This window comes from Puma concolor, chromosome A3 (genome assembly GCF_028749965.1).
Source record: "Puma concolor isolate L17-30 chromosome A3, mPumCon1.1.hap2, whole genome shotgun sequence".
NCBI lineage: Eukaryota > Metazoa > Chordata > Mammalia > Carnivora > Felidae > Puma > Puma concolor.
The window spans coordinates 127,387,018-127,409,267 of record NC_141669.1 but is presented as its reverse complement, the minus strand read 5'-3'; the positions used below and the strand labels follow the sequence as shown (position 1 = coordinate 127,409,267).

The 22,250-nt window shown below is 50.5% G+C and overlaps 1 protein-coding gene across 24 annotated transcripts in view; it reads left to right on the top strand.

The window, feature by feature from the left end:
* Positions 1–21,822, top strand: part of ZMYND8 (zinc finger MYND-type containing 8) — a 126,257-nt gene extending 104,435 nt beyond the window's left edge. For 16 of the 24 annotated variants that reach the window (XM_086702407.1, XM_086702414.1, XM_086702406.1 and 13 more), the window contains 5 exons: positions 3,941–4,021; positions 7,294–7,372; positions 9,679–9,918; positions 11,851–11,996; positions 20,108–21,822. In XM_086702407.1, coding sequence (XP_086558533.1) covers positions 3,941–4,021; positions 7,294–7,372; positions 9,679–9,918; positions 11,851–11,996; positions 20,108–20,332 — 771 coding nt within the window. In that variant the 3' untranslated portion in view covers positions 20,333–21,822. Of the gene's footprint in view, positions 1–3,940; positions 4,022–7,293; positions 7,373–9,678; positions 9,919–11,850; positions 11,997–13,035; positions 13,103–20,107 lie in introns of all 24 variants that reach the window. The other 8 variants (XM_086702415.1, XM_086702409.1, XM_086702418.1 and 5 more) reach the window with 1 other exon arrangement.
* Positions 21,823–22,250: the final 428 nt, after the last annotated feature.

Here is a 22,250-nt window from a genome sequence, read left to right as displayed (position 1 = left end):
CCCGTTTCTCCTCACAGTTTCTGGGGTCAGGAGTCTGGGCAGGGCTCAACTAGGTCCTCTGCTTTAGGGCCCCTGGCAGGTTCCTCTCAAGGTGTTTGCTAGGGTTGAGGTTTCATCCGAAGGCTCGACCAGGAAAGGATCCATTTCCAAGTTGACTTAGGTGGTTGTGAGCAGGATTTACTTCCTCAACGGCCGTCGGGCTGAGGGTCTCAGGTCCAGGCTGGCTCTTGGCCAGAGGCCGTCGTCAGTTCGTGCCATGTGGGCCTTCATACTTGGCAGTTTGCTTCCTCAAAGCCAGTGATAGAGAAAACCTGTTAGCAGGATGGAAGTCAGTCTTCTGTAACCTGATCTCAGAAGTGACAGCCTGTTACCTTTGTCATATTGCATTGGTTAGAAGGTCACTAGGCCAGCTCACACTGGAAGGGAGGGGGTTACACAGGGTCACAAACCCCAGAGCACCTGGGATCATTGAGAGCCATCTGTCTTTCACACTAGGTAAGATGGTCCAAGTACTAGATAGTGTTTGCATGGTGTTGCTCTGGCTCGAAACCTGCTGGTAAGTGTTATGCTTATATGTTATTTACTTAGCTTTCATAATAAATTGATGAGGTAGATACTGGTATCATCCTTGTTTTATAGATGAGAAAACTGAGGCTCAGTGGGGTTACACAGTCTGAATGGTTGAGCTGGGATTTGAATAGTAGCAGCCAGGATCTTAAAGAGTGGCTTTGAGCCAGTTTGTGAATACCTGTGAAGCCTACTGGCCACAGATGTCCAGTGTCCATGAACTGATTGTTCTTGCACGTGCCTTTTTCAACAACCCTATCTGACCCTACCCCCAACCCCCCTGTCTACGGAGAGAATCAGTACCAGTCTTGGGGATAACTTTGTCTCTTATGTAAATTTTTTTTTTTTAAACATTTTTTTTATTTTTGAGACAGAGAGACAGAGCATGAATGGGGGAGGGTCAGAGAGAGAGGGAGACACAGAATCCACCACAGGCTCCAGGCTCTGAGCTGTCAGCACAGAGCCCGACACGGAGCTTGAACCCATGAACCGTGAGATCATGACCTGAGCCGAAGTCGGACGCTTAACCGACCGAACCACCCAGGCGCCCCAACTTTGGCTCTAATTTAGTATGTTTGTCCTCCTTTTGAATTAAATGCATGAATTGTTATAGAGTCCCTGAGTGTCAGAAGAGGAAGGATTCAAGGGGTGATGATCTATTGCCATTCTGAAGATTTTAGTCTTCCCTGACCACCTACTGGTAGATACTGATTTAATGTTTTTATTTAAATTTAATATAGTTTTCTTTAAATTGACCGAAAGAGTGAAACTAAAATTGGGTCTACCATTCTCAGATAACCATTCCCTGTCAAGGCTTGAAGCCTAAGTTTGTTTTCCTTTTTTTTTTTTTTTTTTTTTTTAATTTTTTTTTCAACTTTTTATTTATTTTTGGGACAGAGAGAGACAGAGCATGAACGGGGGAGGGGCAGAGAGAGAGGGAGACACAGAATCGGAAACAGGCTCCAGGCTCTGAGCCATCAGCCCAGAGCCCGACGCGGGGCTCGAACCCACGGACCGCGAGATCGTGACCTGGCTGAAGTCGGACGCTTAACCGACTGCGCCACCCAGGCGCCCCTGTTTTCCTTTGGTTAAAAGGAGAGATTGTCACCAAAGTGTTTGGTGCGTAGTGGCACCATACTGAGACTTTGTTCCTCATGTGGTATGCAGGTTTACGGAGGAATGGAAAAGGAGTGATCTTTTTCGTTCCTGATTTCAGAAGGTGTCTGGCGTGCCTAACTGGTCTCTTGTTCTGCTAAGTTTAGCCTTACCAGCACCTTCCATTGATTGGGTCCAACTTGCCTAATTGACAGATGAGGAAACTGAGGCCTGCTGAGTGGACCTGGCGAGTGGTTTGCACTGAGCTGGTTTTCTGAGCTCCTGCAGCTGTCTTTATTTCTTGGGCTTCCCCTTTGCTCTTACCACAAAATTGAGGAATGAACTTCGTGGCAGACATTTTCTTCGCAGTTAAGAAAATGAGCACGGTGACATATTTTTGGAGCTGATGAACTTTCCTGCCTCCGAGGTGACCCAGAGTTGAACACCCAGATCTGTGTGTGTTGGCAGAAGGATGCTCTTTTATTAATGCTGAGCCCTTTGCTATATTTGGGAGAAAGAGTGAAAATCCGTCCACACATCCATGATTTCTTGAAAATGGAATGTAACCATTGCATTAGGAATGTATTGAATTTCATCCACTTTCTAAAGTTTTCTTGTAAAGCAATTTGGCCTTAATATTTTAAATTGACATGGTTGGTGCAGCGGGGCGGGGAGGCCCATACAGGACGACTGGGGAGCGCGAAGTGTTTTTCCTGGCCGCGTCCACGTGTGGCCCCCAAAACAAGTGAGGGGTAGAAATCCCAACGGTGACTGTATTCGTTTTCCTCCCATTTTGGGGTGAATTGGGGGTTATTATTTTAGAGTTTGGCACTTTATTAATTACAGCACATGTGGATTTTTTTTTTCCCCTGTAAAAATAAGATGAACAGGTATTTCTTTCTGAATACCTGCCCTGTGGCAGATACTGAACCATTGTCTCCACATGGGTTTTTCACCTAATCTTTGTGCACACCCTACACGGGCCCACTGTCCTTACCCTTGTTTTCTACATGGAGGAACCGAGGCTCAGAGAGTGGGTGGTGGTGGGAAGAGATCTCGGGCATCAGATACGAGGGTGGTTTTTGTCATGCCTTCTTGTTGGATTGGAGCAAATTGCAAAACACAGTGGAGACTTTGCTGCAGCCAGGCCAGGCCCCGAGGCCTGCTTTGGTCTCCTGTCCTCTCCTCTTTGTCCTGTGACCGCTGGAGGGGCGGGGAATCAGCCAGCAAGTGATAGGCAGGAGAAAAATCATCCTGCAGACACATTCAGTCAGCAGGGAACTAGGTGCCTGCCACGTGGACCTGAGCTGGTGTCACAAACTCGCTGATGCCTTCAGGGCTCAGAGAGTTAAAGAAAAGGAAGATGGCACACTGGACAGGCAATGGGAGGGAGCCCTGACCAAAGTCCTTCAAATACCGAACCAGCTATCGCCACACAGTGGGGTGGATTAATTCGTCCATAAAAACGAAGGACTGATCCAGTCTGTGACCCAGACAGATCTCGAAACCTCTGCACTAAGTGGAAGAAGGCGGTCACCAAAGACCATGTGTTGTGTGACTCCATAGATAGAAAATATCTAGATGAAGCACATCCATCCGTGTAGAAAGCAGATCAGTGGTTGTCAGGGGGTGGGGGGCGATGGGGACCTTTGGGGGGTGAAAGCTAAGGGGTATCCGAGTTCTTTTTGGGGTAATGGACTGTGGGGATGGATGTACAACTGTGAATCTATTAAAGGCCATGGATTTGTGCACTGTAAATGGGTCCATTGGTAGATGAATGAGATCTCAATAAGACTTTTTTTTTTTTTAAAGGGGAAGGAATTTAGAAACAACAGTCACAAAAGGAAACAATTCCTCCCTTGAACCCATCGTGCTGGCCAAAGCAAACAGGCCTGGGGCCCAAATTCAGCCTCTCCAGATTAGCCTGTGGGCTACAGAAACTAGCTTTGTGTATTCCTACCCTGGATTATACCTGAGTTTCTCCACCTTGGCACCAGTGACATTTTGGGTTGGATAATTCTTTGTTGTGGGGGCTGTTCTGTCTATATAGCGTATGTAGCTCATCCTTGGCCTGCACCCACCAGATGCCAATAGTCTGCTTCCCCAACCCCCCCCTCCCCATCAGTCATGACAACCACAAGTGCCAAATGTCCTGTGAGGGACAGAATTGCCCCCTGTTGAGAACAACTGCTTTGTATTGGGTAGGTTTTAGATGTATTTCATCTAGAAAAGCCTCAGGGAAGCGATCACCTGAATTGTTTCTGTTTTTATCTTTCAGATGATGGATGCAATAAAAGGAACGATGACAGAAATCTACAACGATCTTTCTAAAAACACTACTGGGAGCACAATAGCCGAGGTCAGAGATGACACATTCCTTATTTGCTAAGAATGTTATACGGGCTGCTGTAAAATGGTGCCAGGAAGCAGCTTCTCTGGAAGTCCCTCCAGGGCGCTCTGCTGATTGTGTTTGTTGGGAAGGGCGTGTCTTTACTTAGTCACAAGGCTGGCTCTGTGGTGAGGATACACACAGCTTTGTGTGATCGGTTCACTTCTAGTCAAACGGCCAATACTGGGGCCTGAGTTAACCCCCTAGTGAAACCTGAGATTAATCAGTTCCTTTGGCCCCCATGTATAATTGTCTCCTGGCTCTCTGTAAGTTTGGACATTTTTATCCAAGGGATCCTTGTTGTCTTAGGATTTGCATACTGAAAGCCTCCACAGTTGTGTGGTTGCCTAGGGAATAAAGCGGTTAAAACATGAAAATGTCCACTTAGGAAGTGACCATTTGTGAAAATAGATCTCTTTGAACTGACTTCTTAGGCTAGGCTAATTCATCGTAAGCCAGGTGCGGAAGGGTCACCAGGTGAAATGACAAGTGAAGGAACTTCTTGAGGTCATCGTAAGTGATGTTGGAGACAGGGAAATTCCATGCAAGCCACTGACCTGTGAGGGCCGGCACTCAGGAGAAGAGAAAATCTCCCCCAGGAAGGTGTCCTAACAGGCTTTCGGCAGAGAACAATGTGCATATAAAGCTTTGAGAGAGGTCCGGAAGGAAATCAGTGAGTTCCCGGGATATTTTGCTCATGTGACCATCTCTATGATGAGACCAAGGATTGGTATGTATGTGGTTGAAAACACAGATCCGTAACGTCTCACTTGAAACCTTGGGGTCCAGATGTGTGCCAGAATTTTTCAGAATTTGAAAAGGTAATATGCAGCTACCCGTCCCAAACAGTACAACATTTTGGCTGTGAAATACGCTTGTTCACACAGATTAGGGTTTCTCCACCTCGGCACTTCTGACATTTGTGCCAGATGATTCTCTGTTATGGGGGCTGTCTTGTCCATCGTAGGGTGCTTGGCAGGTCCCTGGCTTCTACCCTATTGGCAGTAGCACCCCTCCATTGGGACAGCCTCAGAAGTCTGCAGGTCTTGCAGTGTCGTGGAGGGAGCGGGGAGGACAAAGTCACCGTGGTGGAGAGCCACTGTGGTTATCAAACACTGTAAATAGGGCCCATGTTCAGGCAGGGTTTATTTTTCCCCTCCAAATGAATTTAACTCCTCCCTCCAAAATTACCCTTTGGTTTCCAGAGGTGTTAGGCTTTGGAGTTTCAGGTGAATAACTATAGATTCCAACTAAAATGTTAGGTAAGAGGGGCACCTGGGTGGCTCGGTTGGTTAAGCGTCCGACTTCGGCCCAGGTCAAGATCTCGCGGTCCGTGTGTTCGAGCCCCGCGTCGGGCTCTGTGCTGACAGCTCAGAGCCTGGAGCCTGTTTCAGATTCTGTGTCTCCCTCTCTCTCTGTCCCTCCCCTGTTCATGCTCTGTCTCTGTCTCAAAAATAAATAAACGTTAAAAAAAAAAAAAATGTTAGGTAAGAGATCAAACACAGCTAACATTATTTGCTTTAGTTTCACTTTTTTAAGACCAAATTTCTTTTTTTTTTTAATTTTATTTTTTATTTTTTAAAATTTATATCCAGATTAGTTAGCACATAGTGCAGCAATGATTTCAGGAGTAGATTCCTTAGTGCCCCTGACCCATTCAGCCCATCCCCCCTCCCACAACCCCTCCCGTAATCCTCAGTTTGTTCTCCATATTTATGAGTCTCTTCTGTTTTGTCCCCCGCCCTGTTTTTATATTATTTTTGTTTCCCTTCCCTTACGCTCATCTGTTTTGTCTCTTAAAGTCCTCATATGAGTGAAGTCATATGATACTTGCCTCTCTCTTACTAATTTTGCTTAGCATAATACCCTCCAGTTCTATCTGCGTAGTTGCAAATGGCAAGATTTCATTCTTTTTGGTTGCTGAGTAATACTCCATTGTGTGTGTGTGTGTGTGTGTGTGTGTGTGTGTGTGTGTGTGTGTGTATACACCGTGTCTTCTTTATCCATTCATCCATGGATGGACTTTTGGGCGCTTTCCATACTTTGGCTATTGTTGATAGTGCTGCTATAAACATGGGGGTGCATGTGTCCCTTCAAAACAGCACACCTGTATCCCTTGGATAAATGCCTAGTAGTGCAATTGCTGGGTCCTAGGGTAGTTCTATTTTTAGTTTTTTCTAAAATTTTTTTTTTTTAACATTTATTTATTTTTGAGACAGAGAGAGACAGAGCATGAACGGGGGAGGGGCAGAGAGAGAGGGAGACACAGAATCGGAAGCAGGCTCCAGGCTCTGAGCCATCAGCCCAGAGCCCGACGTGGGGCTCGAACCCACAGACCGCTAGATCGTGACCTGAGCTGAAGTCGGACGTTTAACCGACTGAGCCACCCAGGCGCCCCTCTATTTTTAGTTTTTTGAGGAACCTCCATACTGTTTTCCAGAGTCGCTGCACCAGCTTGCATTCCCAAGGACCAAAGTTCTAATCAAGCCTTTCATTTATTTGTTATTATTATTTTTTTTATTTATTATGAAAATCTGTTCCTTGTTTTTACTTTATTCATTCATTCATTTTTAAAGTAAACTCTGTGCTCAACATGGGACTTGAACTTACAACCCAAGATCAAAAGTTGGATGCTCTAGCAACTAAGCCAGCCAGGCACCCTCCTCCCGCCTTGTTTTTACTTTAAGTGGCTTTTTCTGGAGCCGGGATTTCTTGGAAAAGACAGACAACTTCTATAGTTCACCCTTAAAAAGCGGGTTTGAACTGTGCTTGTCCATTTTATGTGGAGTTTTTATATAGTATAATACTGTAAAATGCATTTGCTCTACCTTGTGATTTTCTTAACATTTTCTTTTCTCGAACTTACCTAATCGTAAGAATACATTGTCTAATACACACATCTGTGTTCAGCTGTTAATGTTTTTGGGGAAGGCTTCCTGGTCAACAGTGGGCTGTTAAGTTTTTGGAGAGTCCAAGGTTACATGTAGATTTTTTGACGGCATGGCCTGTGGGTGCCCCGGTTCCCACTCCCACGTTGTTCAAGGGTCAGCTGCGTTTCGTTTTCGGAAGCAGAGTTCCTTTTGAATTTGGGATAACCCACTGGTGCCCACCTCTCTGGACTGCAGCGTCCAGCTGCTTACGCCTCACTTGACCGCGTGGCGTTGACTCTTCCAGCTGGTGAGCCCTGTCGGTGAACGCCATCCAGACCCGCCTTCTAAGAGTCTTACTCTCCCTCATTCCAGATTCGCAGGCTGAGGATCGAGATCGAGAAGCTGCAGTGGCTGCACCAACAGGAGCTCTCGGAAATGAAGCACAACTTGGGTAAGTCCTGGTGAACTGGCCTGCGCCGAGGGCGCTTTTGGGTGTGAACTTCTCCGCAGCTCTGGAGGCAGGTGCCTGCGTGAATGGAGTCAAAAGTAGGCTTGGGGATGTGATGTCCCGCTGCTGGGGAGACCACAGAATCCTGGAGAGTCTAACCAGTGGGCACGAGGTGTAAGAGCAGGTGTTGTGGGGGTGGGTTCCTTCTTCTTTTCTTTTCAAAATAACCAACATCAGTAGTAGGAGTAGCAGCAGCAACAGCCGTAGCTGTTCCTGTTTACTGAGCTCTGACTCAGCAACCGTTTTAAGTACTTTGCCACGCATCCAAATTCTCATGGAAACCCTTCTGGTGAAGAGCTCTGTTATCCCCGTTTTTAGGTAAAAGCAAGTGGGGCACAGACATGTTGAGGAAGTTGCTCAGAGTTACACAGCTGCGATTCGGGCGTGGGCACTCTGGGTCCAGACCTTCCCTCCGAACCACGGAATATTGGGCATTTTCACAGATTCTCAAACACTTGGTGTGTGGCCCGCACTGCGGAGAAACCTACTTTGCTGGTTGGTGCAGACTGAGTGCTGTTTCGGCCTATCGTGTGTCCCTGTTGTGAAAGGCTTTCCCCCCAAAGGTAGAGCACTTCCCTTGAGACCCTCATGTAGTGTCAGCCTCAGAGCCAGAATGCTGGAGGCCATCGTGTCTCCCTCGTCACGGGGGCAGGCCCAGGTGTGCCCCCTGTCACAGGTGACACACGTTGAAATCGTGCATCGCAAACTTACCTTAGGAGGCCGCCCTTGGGAGGAGGGAGCCCTCTGCTTCCCTGCTTGTTGCCACGCAGGAAGTTTATTCGGTTCTTGTGGCTGCTTGTTACTTTTATGCAGGATCTCTCCATTAAAAAAAAAAATTTTTTTTTTTACATTTATTTATTTTTGAGAGACAGAGAGAGACAGAGCACAAGTGGGGGAATGGCAGAGAGAGAGGGAGACCCAGAATCCGAAACGGGCTCCAGGCTCCGAGCTGTCAGCACAGAGCCCGACTTTCGGGGCTCAGACTCACAAACCGTGAGATCATGACCTGAGCCGAAGTCGGACGCTCAACCCACTGAGCCGCCCAGACACCCCAGAATCGCTCCATTTTTAAATAATTAGCTGCATGTTTGAAAAAAAAAAAAAAAAAAAAAAAAAAAAAGTACCTGCGGGCAGGCCAGAACGTGCCCATGGTCTGCAGGCTTCTAGTTAAAGGGACAGAAAGCTAGTGTCTAACACGAGTGCAAGGGGGTAATTTTCTTTTCCTGGTGTTTTTTTTAGACATGTGCATGTGTGCTTGTTGTTTTGTTTTTGTTTGTAATTTTCAGTAAGAGAATCTTAATGAATTTTAGCGGGATCATTTACTTTTCTTTTGGTGTGCAGGCCACCCCCGCCCCGGGGTGAATGGCATGGGAACCTTCCTATCTGAAGTGAAATTAGCGAAGCCTCAGCGGACTGAGCACTTTGGTGGTTGATCGGTCAGAGCGAGTCACAACGCCCTGTCTGGTAGATTTACTCCGTGGCCACTGAGCTCACCGAATAGAAAGTGTGTCTGAGCTCTAGTGCCAGCTGTGCCCTTATTGGCTGTATGCCTCAGTTTCCTCATCTATGAAAGGGATTTTTTTTTTAAAGCTTATTTATTTATTTTGGAGAGAGAGAAGGGGGGGGCAGGGGTGAGGAATCCCAAGCAGGGATCCCCACATGGGGCTCGAACTCAGGAACCATGCAATCATGACCTGAGTGGCAAGCAAGAGTCCGACACTTGGCTGACTGAGCCGCCTGGGTGGCCCCCGAAAGGAACGGTCTGGTTAGAGCTGGTCTCCCAGGATTAGTATGAAGGTGAAGTGAGTTGATCCAGGGTGCAACACGAGGTGCCTTGTAGTATTTGGTTGCTAGAAAAGTCCATGCTGGTGACAAAACTCAGAGTGGGCTTCGTGGAAATTGGGTCACGGGTTTATTCGACGACTTCCCCCAGGATCCCCGTGGGGCTCCGGCTCCCTGCGTGCTAGGCGGCTGGCGTTCTCTCTCCCCGCACAGCTCTGTCTGATCACGTGACAAATGCTCGCTTTACAGATGCAGATATTGGGGCTCGGCGAGGCTAGGTTACTCGCCTGGGGGGCGGGGGGGGGGTGTCGCACAGCTGAGCCCCCTCCGAGCCAGGACCCGCACCCGTGTCTGTTGGAATCCCTGTCCTGGACTCCCTTTCCGATCTGGTATGAAAGTCTCCAAGCCCCGGGCGGGGGGTGGGGGGACTAGTGATGCAGCCGATGTCCTCTCCCCTCGCCTGGCAGAGCTGACCATGGCGGAGATGCGGCAGAGCCTGGAGCAGGAGCGGGACCGGCTCATCGCCGAGGTGAAGAAGCAGCTGGAGCTAGAGAAGCAGCAGGCGGTGGACGAGACCAAGAAGAAGCAGTGGTGTGCCAACTGCAAGAAGGAGGCCATCTTCTACTGCTGTTGGAACACCAGCTACTGCGACTACCCCTGCCAGCAGGCCCACTGGCCCGAGCACATGAAGTCCTGTACGCAGTCAGGTACGGCCACTCGGGGCCTGCCCTGGCGGGTCTCGCCGGACGACCGTGACCGTCACGCACGAGCGGGCAGCGTGCACGCAGCCGGCAGACGCTCGAGGCACGGCTGTTGTGAACGTGGGGCCTCGTTCAGTTACTTGCCGGACTGTCGTTTCATGTGGCAGTGGTTCTCGGTGCGGTGATTTTGGTTCCCACCCCGAGACACCGGCAGTGACCACAGACGTGTGTGGTCATCCTAACGGAGGGGCGGGCCGCCGGCCTCCGGAGGGCAGAGGCCAGGGATGCTGCTGCCGAACCCCGCGCGGTGCGCCAGACGGGCCGCCCTCCCGCCCCCCTGCAGAAGAATGATCTGGCCCTAAATGTCAGTCGTACTGATACTGAGAAATCCTGCTCTTTAATTATTTTTTTTTTTAGTTGGTTTATTTCGAGAGAGAGAATATGTTTGCGGGCACGAGTGGTGGAGGGGCAGAGAGAGAGAGACTCCCAAGCAGGTTTCGTGCGGTCAACACAGAGCCCGACTCACGGCTCGTCCCACGCCTCGCGAGATCATGACCTGAGCCAAGATCATGACCTGAGCCGAAATCAAGAGTTTTTACAGTTAGTTTGTATTTCTGACAAACAGTATTAGCTTTACTAGTTTATTACTTTCCATTTTGAAGAATTTAATTTAAAATTACATAAATAGGGGCACCTGGGTGGCTCAGGCAGTGAAGTGTCCAATATCAGCTCAGGTCATGATCTCACTGTTCACAGGATGGAGCCCTGCGTCAGTGTCTGTGCTGACAGCTCGGAGCCTGGAGCCTGCTTCAGATTCTGTGTCTCCCTCTCTCTGCCGCTCCCCTGCTCACTCTCTGTCTCACTGTCTCTCTCTCAAAAATAAGTAAAACGTTAAAAAAAAAATACATGAATAATACGACAAGGCAGTGTGTCTTTCACACTGGCAAAAATTGGAAGGTGATAGGTGACCACGATTGAGAAGCACTCCAGCGGCCAGGAGTTGGCAAATGCTTTCTGTGAAGGTTCAGAGGATAAATATTTTACGATTTGTTGAAGCTGCTCTACTGTACTGATTTAGGGAGAGGACCATCATAGACAAGGTGTAAGTGGTGGGCGGGGCTTTGTTCCAGTAAAACTTTATTCACAAAAACAGGTAGCACTGGTTTGCCAGCTCTCGCTCTAGAGAGATCTTGTGTATTTCATTATTTTAAAAAGGCAGTATTGAACTGTACGTTGTTGGGTCCTTTGTCCTTTAGGGAGATGTCTTCCTAATGGCTACTTTAAATCTCTTCTAGCGGTAGAGTTAAATTCTCCTATGTTCTGTAATGTGTCTGATGACCCGTTGTTGTTGTTATGACAAGATGGCCAAAATGTCCTTCAGTTTTCCTTTCTTTGTGGCATCATAATGTCCGTCCTTCTGAAATTCCTCTCAAATGCTCTTTTTCAGTTTGTCCAAGCTCCTACCATCTCCAGAGACTCTGTCTTTGCCATCGTGTCGTTTTTCACATGGGTTTCCCAGCCCTGCCTCGGAAGGAAGGAAGTCTACGGGGATAAAATCGATCTAAAATTAGAAATTGTGAAATGAGTAATTCTAGATCCCCGATTCCAGGCTGGCTCTGCTGATGGGCTTCATTTGTTCTCCCGCCATGCTTTTGGGTCTGGGATGACTTAACAAAACTTGAATTAATGAACTACTAAAAATTCACATATTTTCACACAATGTCTGGAATTTCAGCTTCTGGAAAACTTTGGAGTCCTGGCCACGTTGGGCCTGTTCTCCTGGGTGGGGCTGAGCAGAGGTGCCTCTGTTACAGACAGCGGTCGGGTCAGAGTTGTTCCGAGCGATGGTGTGGCCTCGTGCAGTGCGCGGCTTCCTGTGGTTCTGGAAGCCGTGGCCCTCAGCTTATACGTGGCTTCTCTCTTCCGTTCCCCCCCCAGCTACTGCTCCTCAGCAGGAAGCAGACGCCGAGGTAAACACAGAAACACTAAACAAGTCTTCTGGCACACAGGCGGCCCCTACGGATGCCGCCAGCACCTCGAAAGACAAGGAGCCTTCCACGGAGAAAAGCAAGGACAGCGGCTCGGTGAGTAAGCTGCTCGCCTTTGGCCAGTGACACCAACACTTAGGGCCAGGTGGCATCTCAGGACCTGTCCCCATGCCTGTCTCCTCTGCAAGTCCCATGTTGTGGGAGGTCTGTCTTCGAGGTGGGGCAGTCAGACTGCTGGTGGGGGTGACAGGCTTAGCAGGCCTCCTTTTCACCAGTGGGCATGCGGGCAGGGACAGAGCGACGCGGAGCCCGAGTTGACATTCGTGTGATCCGGCAGCTGCTCTCTGGGGACTCTCAAAGCTTATCACAGTGTTGTCCAGTAGAACCTTCTGTGATGATGGGAGTGTTCTGTGTCTGCTCTGCCCAGTATGGTATCCACTAGCCACACGTGGCTGTTGAGCCCTTGGAGGGTTGGTGTGAGCAGAGACTCTCGCACTTTGACATTTTATTTAATCAATTCAAATACAAGCAGTCACACGGTGCTAGTAGCCGCCATATTGGCCAGGAAAGGTCGCACCCCCTACTTCCCAGTGTGTGGCATATGCAACATGGGTCGTCTGCAGAAGGTATTTTCGGTGGCACATTGATCATGTTTTACATGCGTAGTCATCATGTATTTATTTCAGTGTGTCTTAGGAGAAGAATTAAGTTCTTATGCCATCAAAACCCTTTGATTTCATTGACAATATAGCCTGGTAAGAGGTTAATGTGAAATGAAAGCGAGCTGACATAGTTTTGAAGTAATATACCTCCTTTTTGGATGTGGCACAAATCTGGACGGTAGGTAGGTCAGTGAAGGAAGTTGAGGACACAGTGAATGTTCTAGAAGCTAAGGCTGTAGAATTGAGTAAGGGCGCACCCCATTGCTGTGTTCCACCCTCTTCATTCTGGGAGACAGAGCACAGGTGTAGGGCCACCCCAGCTGACCTGGCCTCCCCTGCCTGAGCATACCAGGCAGAGGGCACAAAGGTGCCTTGGGGGCAGTGATGAGCACCCCCATGGATCCCTGGGCTTCCCTGGGGGGCTACATTGGCCCCCGTGCCTTGTGTCCATCTCTCTCTTTTTGTATTTTTAGACCCTCGACCTTTCTGGCTCCAGGGAGACGCCCTCCTCCATTCTCTTAGGCTCCAACCAAGGCTCTGGTATGTTGCCCCCTGGTGGGTGAACGGTGCTCTCACATTCCTCACGGGCAGAGGGGAAGCCATTTTCTCAGGGAGATCTTTAAGGGTTTATGGCAGTGGTTTTCCAACCACTGTGGATCCTTAGGGATCTTTGGGGGTGCCCCGGGCAGGTCATTGTGGGGGGGGGCGAGGGAGTGGCTGGGCAAGGTAGCTTTCAGGCACCCTCCAAACTGATCAGTATTTACCTCCATTTGTTTTATTTATGGGGGTCCCACATAAAAGAGGGTTCTATTGCTGACCTGGGGTGGGGTAGAGGTGTGCATGTAGCTCGGGCATTTCTTCTGCCCTCGGGGAAATGACCACAGTAAATTAAACCATCTGGAACTCTGTTCCTGAGGTCCCAGCATCCGCAGTTAGTGGATGAGGGCACTTGAGCCTTTAGGGAAAAGAAACTTTTTAGGTGGATGATGTTTCTGTAGAAACCTTTCTTCTTGGGGAATAACCCAGTAGGCTGTTTTGGGCTGTTTTCTGAGACTGAAATTTTTAGTTTTTCCTCTTACGTGGGGTTTGAGCTACCCTGTGTTCTCGCCCAAAGGGTCATTTTCCTGCATCCTTCCGAGCTTTGGGTGATTCCAGAGGGTTCAAAGAGGGTGCCCCCGTTGAGGACAATTTGCTTACTTGAAGGTCCCTTAGCTCCAGGATCTTTTTCTCCTTTGGATGATTCCCTTAAGCTGAAAGCCGAAAATTTGATTTCCTGTCTCTGTATTAAGTGCGCCAAGGAAGAAGTTGATGTGCTTTGTTTGCATAGGTGGGGACGGTTTCCCCAGGGGGCTGGAGACTAGGATTCAGATGGAGGGCGGGGCTAAGAGGGAGTAGCTGGAGCTGACTTGAGGGAGAATGAGAACTTGGCATTAAATACGATTGAACCGCCTATTGAAAACCTACCTCTCCCTTGCCTTCAGTCCCCTGACTAAATCTCTGAGAACAGTTCAGTTTAGCGCTAAGATGCCTTGCACATCTCTTTGATATTTTCTAGTTGCTCCTTTTCGCAAAGACTTAACCTGGACCTTAAGACTACGGTTTGGTTTTCATTATGTGTATTTGTAGAGCTGCCCTCTATCTGTGGTGAGGATTTTGGATTTTCTGCCCGCGATCTAGGTAGCAATATACAATTCCTTTTCTATTGAAGTTTAAAATGAGTTTAGAGTAAAAACCTGGAATACGCAGGCTGTAGGAGGGTTGTGGACGGGTCAGAATTGCCCAGGTGGTGTGAGCGAGGCCCAGGGTAGGGGGAACATGGCTTCCGACAGGGGGCGCTGTTGAGGTTTTGAGCAGCGAGGTGGGATAAGCACGGAGCTGGGAACTTTGGAGGGCGGCGTGCAGTATGGAATCTGTCTCATCCAGGGGGACTGCAGACGGGACGCTGGCTGGGAGATCTGCCCTATTGCACTTCTCGGTGACGAGGTATTCCCTAGTCCAGGGGCAGATGTTGGTGACTTGGTACTGGTTGGGTGGAGGCAGAGAAAATAATCTTGGAGGAGTCCCTCGGTGACAGGATGGGGGGCGGGGACAGGGAGGGGGCGGGATCGGGGAAGGGAGGGAGGGCAAGATCCTGAATTCTGTTTTAGGTTCTTGGAGGATGCATGGCGCTAGGCTTTTCGCAGAGGGTTGGAGGCGTGTGAGAGTTTGTTGAGTGTCTCCGGGACCACGTCCTGTGCTAGGGCTGAGGATTTAGGGGTGAACAAGGCAGACAACTCCTGTCTTCTGGAGCTTTTTTTTTTTTTTTTTTTTTAAATTTTTTTTAACGTTTATTTATTTTTGAGACAGAGAGAGACAGAGCATGAACGGGGGAGGGTCAGAAAGAGAGGGAGTCACAGCATCCGAAACAGGCTCCAGGCTCTGAGCGGTCAGCACAGAGCCCGACACGGGGCTCGAACTCAGGGACCACGAAATCATGACCTGAGCCGAAGTCGGACGCTCAACCGACTGAGCCACCCAGGCACCCCTGTCTTCTGGAGCTTTAAGGGAAGTCAGAAGAGCATTTAATGGGTGCTTAGGAGAAGAGCATGAAGCAGTTGGACACTTCATTGTGTTTATTCCCAACTTCGGTGAGAGAAGTTACTGTTCCCATTATGCAGACGAGGACGTTGAGGCCCAGAGAAGTTAACATACATGCACAAGTAACTCAGTGACTTAACTGCTGGGGCCTGGACTTCAGTCTAGAATTCTCTGACCCCACACGTGCTCTCACCCGCTGCGTTGGGAATACTTAAGTTGACCCCTAGGAAATCGTGAGTCAAAAACGGTTGGCTGTTTTGTGTGGCTCAGCTAATAAGGCACCGATGTCTGGGGAAAGTCAGGGCTGTAGATGTGGCTTCTCCCCGCTGCCCCTGCTTCCAGATCTACTAACTGTTTCCTTTCCTCACCTCCCTGCTTCCCCAGCTTGGTTTCCACGGCTCATCCCAGCAGCACCCTTGCTAATGGAACCCAGTCTCCCACACCTTCTGGTTTTCTCCACATGTCCATTTGGCAAAACGTTGCCTTGCTCAGACCCCAGCCATCTATCTCTTAACTCCTCTGCAGCCAGCATTGGAGCTCAGCCAGAGAAGATCACTCGGGACACACTCATTCCACCACACACGCTGATCTTGACCGCTGACCTCAGAAGCACACATTTCCATCTGCCTGGTCATCTTACCAAATTTGTTGCATTTCAGCCTCTGTTTGCACTCTCCACAAGGGCAGCTTCCGCAGTTCTCGGTTTCAAACCTCCCAGCCCGTCCCTCCAACATCACTGACAGCACATGGCATTGCCTGTTCCTTCCGGGGAGCACAGCCAGGCCCTGCCTCCCCTTCCAGCACCCAGGCCTCCTTCACGCCTTCCTCCAGCCTCGCTGGCCTTTCCGTATCCAGCGTCTGTCATAGCCAGATGTCGTGTTCAGCTGCTTCCTTCCCTAGGCATTTAAATATCCTCCTGTGCCTCCAGCTTCTTTCCTTGACACCCTGCATCTGCCCCTAGAGCGGTGCTCTCCCCTAGAACATTCTGCAGTGATGGCGTGGTTCTGTATCCGCCCTGTTCCCTGTGGTAGCCGCCTGCACACATGGCTGTCGGACCCTTGAACTGTGGCTGACGTAACTGAGGAATAGAATTTAACGTTTTATATTACTTTATTTAAATAGCATCGCGGAGCTAGTGGCCACCATACTGAACCAACGGCACGGCCTCCAGGCTGCCCTGCCTCCTTCCCCAGCCCAGGCAGACGTGTCCGTAAGACTCGTTCGGTCCGGTCACCACCGAGCCCTAAGCCCTGAATAACTGTGGACCTTTTAAATTCGAAATGGTGTTTTGAGACCTTGTCTCGCAAAGAGATAAGGTTAGAATCCCAGGGTGTCCTCAGCAGGAGGGACCTTCTCTACGGGTCTTGGCGAAAGGAAGAGGTGCATCCGGGACCGCACTCAGGAGGCGTCCGCGTTTCGGACTCGGGACGAGGCGGGACGGAAGGCATATTAGCCGAGGGGGAGCACCATGGTGCTCCCTGTCAGAAACTGGAGGAGAGGGAGTGTTTTCCAGGAAGTGTTGCCGCGACAGCCCAGAGTGTGAGCAGGAGGGAGACCGAGGTGCCCGGGGCCCAGTCAGGACGGTGTCCTCTGTCTTCCCCCTTCCTCTGTTTCTCACCCAAGCCGGTAGTTGTGTCAGAGCAGAAACGCTGACTCGTTCGCTGTCCTCTTCGAACTCCTCGTACGTCTAACTTCGCCAGCTCTTGATGTTGGTGACCATGCAGATGAAACCTTGTGGAGGAAGGAGGGCTTTGGACACACCGGGGTTCTCCGTGCCTACTGGTGCCGGGAGGGTGTGGTGAGGAGTCTGGGGGCGGGAGAAAGGTTCCGTGGGGGTACGTGCCTCCTTGCTATTTGCTTGTCTTTTAAGATTTTAGGGGCGCCTGGGTGGCTCAGTCGGGTAAGCATCTGACTCCATTCCTGCTCAGGTCACGATCTCACGGTTTCTGAGTTCAAGCCTCACATCGGGCTCTGTGCTGATAATGTGGAGTCTGCTTGGGATTGTCTCTCTCTCCCTCTCTCTCTTTCTGTGGGCACCCCCCCCCCCCAAGTAAATAATAGTTTTAAGATTTCGAAGTAAAACATGCGTATCGTTATAGTACAGAGACAGTTCCTAGGCCCTGTCCCCAGTGATGTCTCTGGTACTTCCCTCCTTCCTTACAAATAACGTATTTCCCTGTTGTCCTATTTCTGAGCGTTAGTTTTAGACCTTGCTTGCTGACTTCTGGTTTATGAAGGTGAGGGTTGGGGTCACTGATGACCGCTCTTCTCCCCTTCCTCCCAAATGATGGATGTCACCATTTCTGTGCTCTGGAGGTTCCATGGGTCAAGGACAGCACTCATGCTTTAGTTCTGGATTTGAGCGCTGGCGACAGCGACTGTGGACCCCTCTCTCGACGGTCCCCCCCCTCCCCCCACCTCGCACCCCCACCCTGACCGTGTCGAGACCGCCCTCTGCTTCGCTGTGACTTCCCTTCCCCGAGGTTGAGAACAGGCGCATTCTGACCCTTAACCGCCCCACGCTCGGCCGTGGGCCGAGCCGGAGAACTTCAGCCTGGGTGCCCGCCATCCTGAGCATGCTGTGTGTTGCCCAGCCCACCGAATGCCGTGATGACGGTTCCGTTCTGGCACGGCTGTGCTCTCTCCTGGAGTTTCTGTTTCCTTCTCTTGTCATACCTTTCGTGATTTCCCCACCCAGCTCTTCACCGTACCCCTTATTTTATTGAAACTCCTTTCATATCACTGACATCTGGCTCTTCGTTTCCAGACGTTATTTGTTGCGGTCCCATCATCGTGGCTGAGGATCTTGGTCACTCGATACGTCATCTGTAGCCCCTTCCTCAGTCCTCACCGCGGCACCTTCCTTGCCCTCCCCTCCCGGCCTTGTCCTCCGTCAGGCTTGGCGGTAGAGGAGTTTTCATTCCCCCAAAAGAATCCGGATTCCTTGGGTGCTGTTTCCTGCCTTAGTGTGGTTCTCGCACCTCTGGTTTTGCTGGTCGGATTAGGCTGTTGGCAGAGCTGGTGGTTCTGAGAACTGCGTTTCCAACATGCTGAAGGATCTGGCCTACAGAGTTGATTTTGCGCCATCGGGTACCTCGCTTCCCGCCTGTAATGCAGCGCTGCGTCCAGTGACCCCTCCGTTCGTGGTTTAAAAATGCCCATTAGGACAAGAAGCCGTCGTCGCTGTGAGGGCGTCGGGTGGGAGAGTGGCGCGGAGAGAATAGGGCTAACGGTGCCGAGTGCGTAGCGGGTGCCTGGCTTGTGGCGACCTGAGCTCCCTGACGGACACCGCGTCTCTTCAGCCCGCGGCAGCTGTGTGGCAAGCAACCCGCCTGCGCCCCGGCCATGCCCCGGCTACCCAGCCCAGAAGGGGAAGTACGGCCCCGCCTCACCCACGCGGCCGGGACCCGCGGAAGCCCCGTGTTGTGCGTGCGTGCGTCGTCGTCTTGTTTTCTGCTGTCGTTGTGAGCGGCTCGTCTCGCTCTGCCCTCCGCGCTTCTAAGCTGGGCCTCTCGTGGCCGCTGGACACCGCGGTAGGAGACGGGAGCCAGAGTGTACGGTGTGCTTCGTGGAAGGGATCGGCCTTGGCCTTGTCCATAGAGGTCCCGATTCTTCCCTGCGGTGATTGGCCGAACCAGCCAGTGCCCCGTGTCCCGTCTGCGTGAGGGCCCAGGTCCCGTGGACGGTGGCTGGCCCGGTCCGTGGTGCAGGTGCCGTGCTGAGCTCAGGCCCGGTGTCTGCCTTCACCTGACTGCACCGTTGTGGGATTTTTGTCCTGTTGGACGATGACCGAGCGCACCGCTTCCCAGAGACCTTCGAGAAGAACCATCCGTGTAGGCTTCACGGGTAGGGAAGAACCAGGAAGAGGAGGTGGATTCAGGACTGCCTGCCAGAATACTGCCCCCTTTTGGTCACTGATGCAAATGGCCAAAGAGAAGTCTCCCGAATGAACACATCACCTTGGAGACTTTTCTCTCTCTCTTTGCCACTTATCTTCCAAAACAGGAACACGTGACTAAGTGTGCACGTTCCTTGGTACCAGGCGGTAAGAAATGGCATGCCCCGGCTCTGATCTGGTCCCTTTCTCACTCTCATTCTGTCCCCGAGCTCGACCATTGGCTTCTTTGAATATTACCATCCCACCTCCAGAAATTTAAAAACAAAATTTCATCCCAGCCTCTCTGAACTTGGCAGATGATCCCAGGCTTGATGGGGCCTTGGCATGCTGACGGGTCCCTTGCCGTCACCCATGCTGGCCTGAGCTGAGCTGTGTGGCAGCTTACGGACTCCCTCCTCTGCCTCTTCCTTCACCTGCCTCGGATCTTCTCAGCCACTGTTGAGCTTTTTGTGGTCACGCGTCCTCGAAGCTGTCCTGGGTCTTAAATCTGGTTCTGTATCCTCCAGGGACCCTGCAGCCTGTCCCTGATGGGAGTCTGTGGGTGTGTGTGTGTCCAGCCGGACATAACCATTCTGGCCTCTCCCTCCTCCTCCTCGTCCTCCTCTTCCTCCTCTTCCTCCTCCTCTGTGATCCTCTCCCTTAGGTGGTTTGGTTATAGGTCTGCTTTTCGAGTTGTCTGTAAATAGACTGAAGAAATTCTAATATGAGGAAGGAAAAATACCGCCACATTTTGGTGCCTTTTTCCAGCATCTGGCGTGGACACAGAAGCACCTGAGTGCTTGGTGTCCTTCTGTCATGGCCGCGGGTCTGCGGTTCCAGGTACCGCGTGAGAGGTGCCTCCCTGGGCACTTCGGTGCCCTCATCACCCATCTCGATTCTCTGTGACGTGATGCCCTTGTGTTTGTCTAGCCGGCCGTAGAGTTGTGCTCTAGAGACCCACGCGCGCTGGGAGGCGGCGGGAGGCCGCCCGGAGGGGAGCCGCGGGGCAGGGGGCCGGGGGCCGGGTGGCTCTGCTGCGGTGGAGGTGGCGGGAAGGCTCAACGTCGCTTCTTGTTGCTTCTCCTCCACAGACCATTCCCGGGGCAGTAAGTCTAGTTGCTGGGGCAGCAGCGACGAGAAGCGAGGATCCACACGCTCCGAGCACAACGCCAGTGCCAGTTCGAAGAGCCTCCTCCCGAAAGAGTCTCGGCTGGACACCTTCTGGGACTAGGGACAAGTCGCGACACAAGCCACCCACCCCGTGGAGGAAGAAGAAACCAGACACCAGGGCAACAGGAAGCGGCAAGGAAACCTGAGACAGGAGAGCCTCCTTCAGACTTGAGAATTCCAGACACCCCGACTTGGCCTTGGCCCTCGGCACGGAGGGCAGCCCACACTACAGTGCGTCCGGCATTAGCAGTGACTGAGGACTGTTTGACCCACACGAAATCTATGCTTTAGATGTAAATAATGTACAATTTGTGGATGTCATTGAACCTAGAGGACCTTCCCCTTTTTATATTTGTATTGACTTTAACTTATAAAAAAAAAAAAAAAGAAGAAAGAAAAAGAAAAACGATTAAAAAAACAAGAAACACCCAACCACAAAAGGAATGTTTTGACGTTGGAGGAGGAGGGATGGTTGGTCAGCCCGGCTGTCCCTGTGGCATGGTGACTAGGCCCCAGGATCGCCGTGGCACACGGGCCCTCGTCCTTGGACGCCCCAGGGGAAAGTGAGCCGTTTTCATTCATACGTCTGTATGCAGCACATTGGAATCAGGAGTTTTCGGCACAGAATCTGTGCCGTCGTGGGCACATCACGTCAAGCCATTGGCCCCTTTCCAGTACTACGTTACTGTGTTATAAAATGCAAGCTCTCTGGCCCCGAAGGACAGGGAGAAGCTAGTTTATTTTGTGTGATTTCGGCAATGACTACTCGAAAAGGGAAGAAATCAGGTCCTTGTTTACAGAAGATACACAGAAGAAGCAAGCCCCGCTCAGCTCGGCCGAAGACAGCAGAGAAAGTGTTAGGCGTCCTAAGCTCTGGAACAAAGAGGAGTCTTTTCTTTGCTTTGTGGTTCCTTTTACACACACTCACACATACTTGGTAAGAGATGCTGTGCCTCTCGGAAGTGAGAAACTGAAAGGCAGGATGCACGCAGAGGACAGGGGAGTCCGGGATGAAGCATGTATGTATTATTTATACGATGGGATTTTACGTTTTTATGGAAGCATGAAACAAAGGCAGTGGGAGAGAATGCCAGACACCGGCCACGCTCCCTGTCACACTATGTATACGGTAGTACCATTTTGTATGTTGTGTCGAACAAAACGCATTGAACAAAGCAAAAAGGTGATGTATGTATATGAGAAAATTAACTGTACGGTATCATTCCAGTACATTCTGTTGTATATTTTAGTCCTGTTTACTTTCTCTTCATTGTTGATAAGAGGATGTGAATTGTACAGTTTCCAGCTAGTTCCCCATACATATTAGAGAAGAACTAAAAAGAGAGTATAGAAGAAGAAGAGAGAAAGAACATTTGTGAATTGCAGGTGTCAAAAAAAAAAAAAAATAGCCTAGCTGGCCTTATTTGCGAAGCCTAATTGCTTTTAGCATATGGAAGTATTTTTTCACATTTTCTTTGTATAAAATTTGTATTAAACTTAAATATCTTTTTCGATGACGGCGTTTCTTTGTGACTGAGCCAGTGCACTCCCACGGTGTGCTTTTTTGGGTTCCACCCCTCCCCCCGGTTTTTTCAGATTCTTCACCTTTTTTTAATTAAACTGTTTTGGAAAAATGGCTCGGTCGTCCTCAACTTCGCAGTTTTCCATTCGGTCGGGATGGCCGTGTCCGATTCGCACGCCCCAGCACAGGAGTCGGGGCCGTGAGAGCACAGGAAGGATCCCCACGGGCGGCGGGCACACTGAAAGTTAAGGGCCCCCGGTGGGCGTTTTTCCCGGGAAGCCCCGGCTCCTTGGAATTTACTGACAGAGACCGAGAAACGAGGGGGAAATCCTGACCAGTCTTAGCAAGATAGCGAGAGGGGAGGCGACGGTCTTTCTGTGGCTTGGATGGCGGGCCTGAGCTTAGGCGAGCTCCTTGGGGAGCGTGTGACCCCCCGCTCTGCTCAGGGACACCCCGGTCATTTAACGGTCCTGGGTCACAAGGTGTTTCTTGTTCAACCATTTAAAAATGTAAACCCCATTCTCAGCTCTCAGGCCATACCA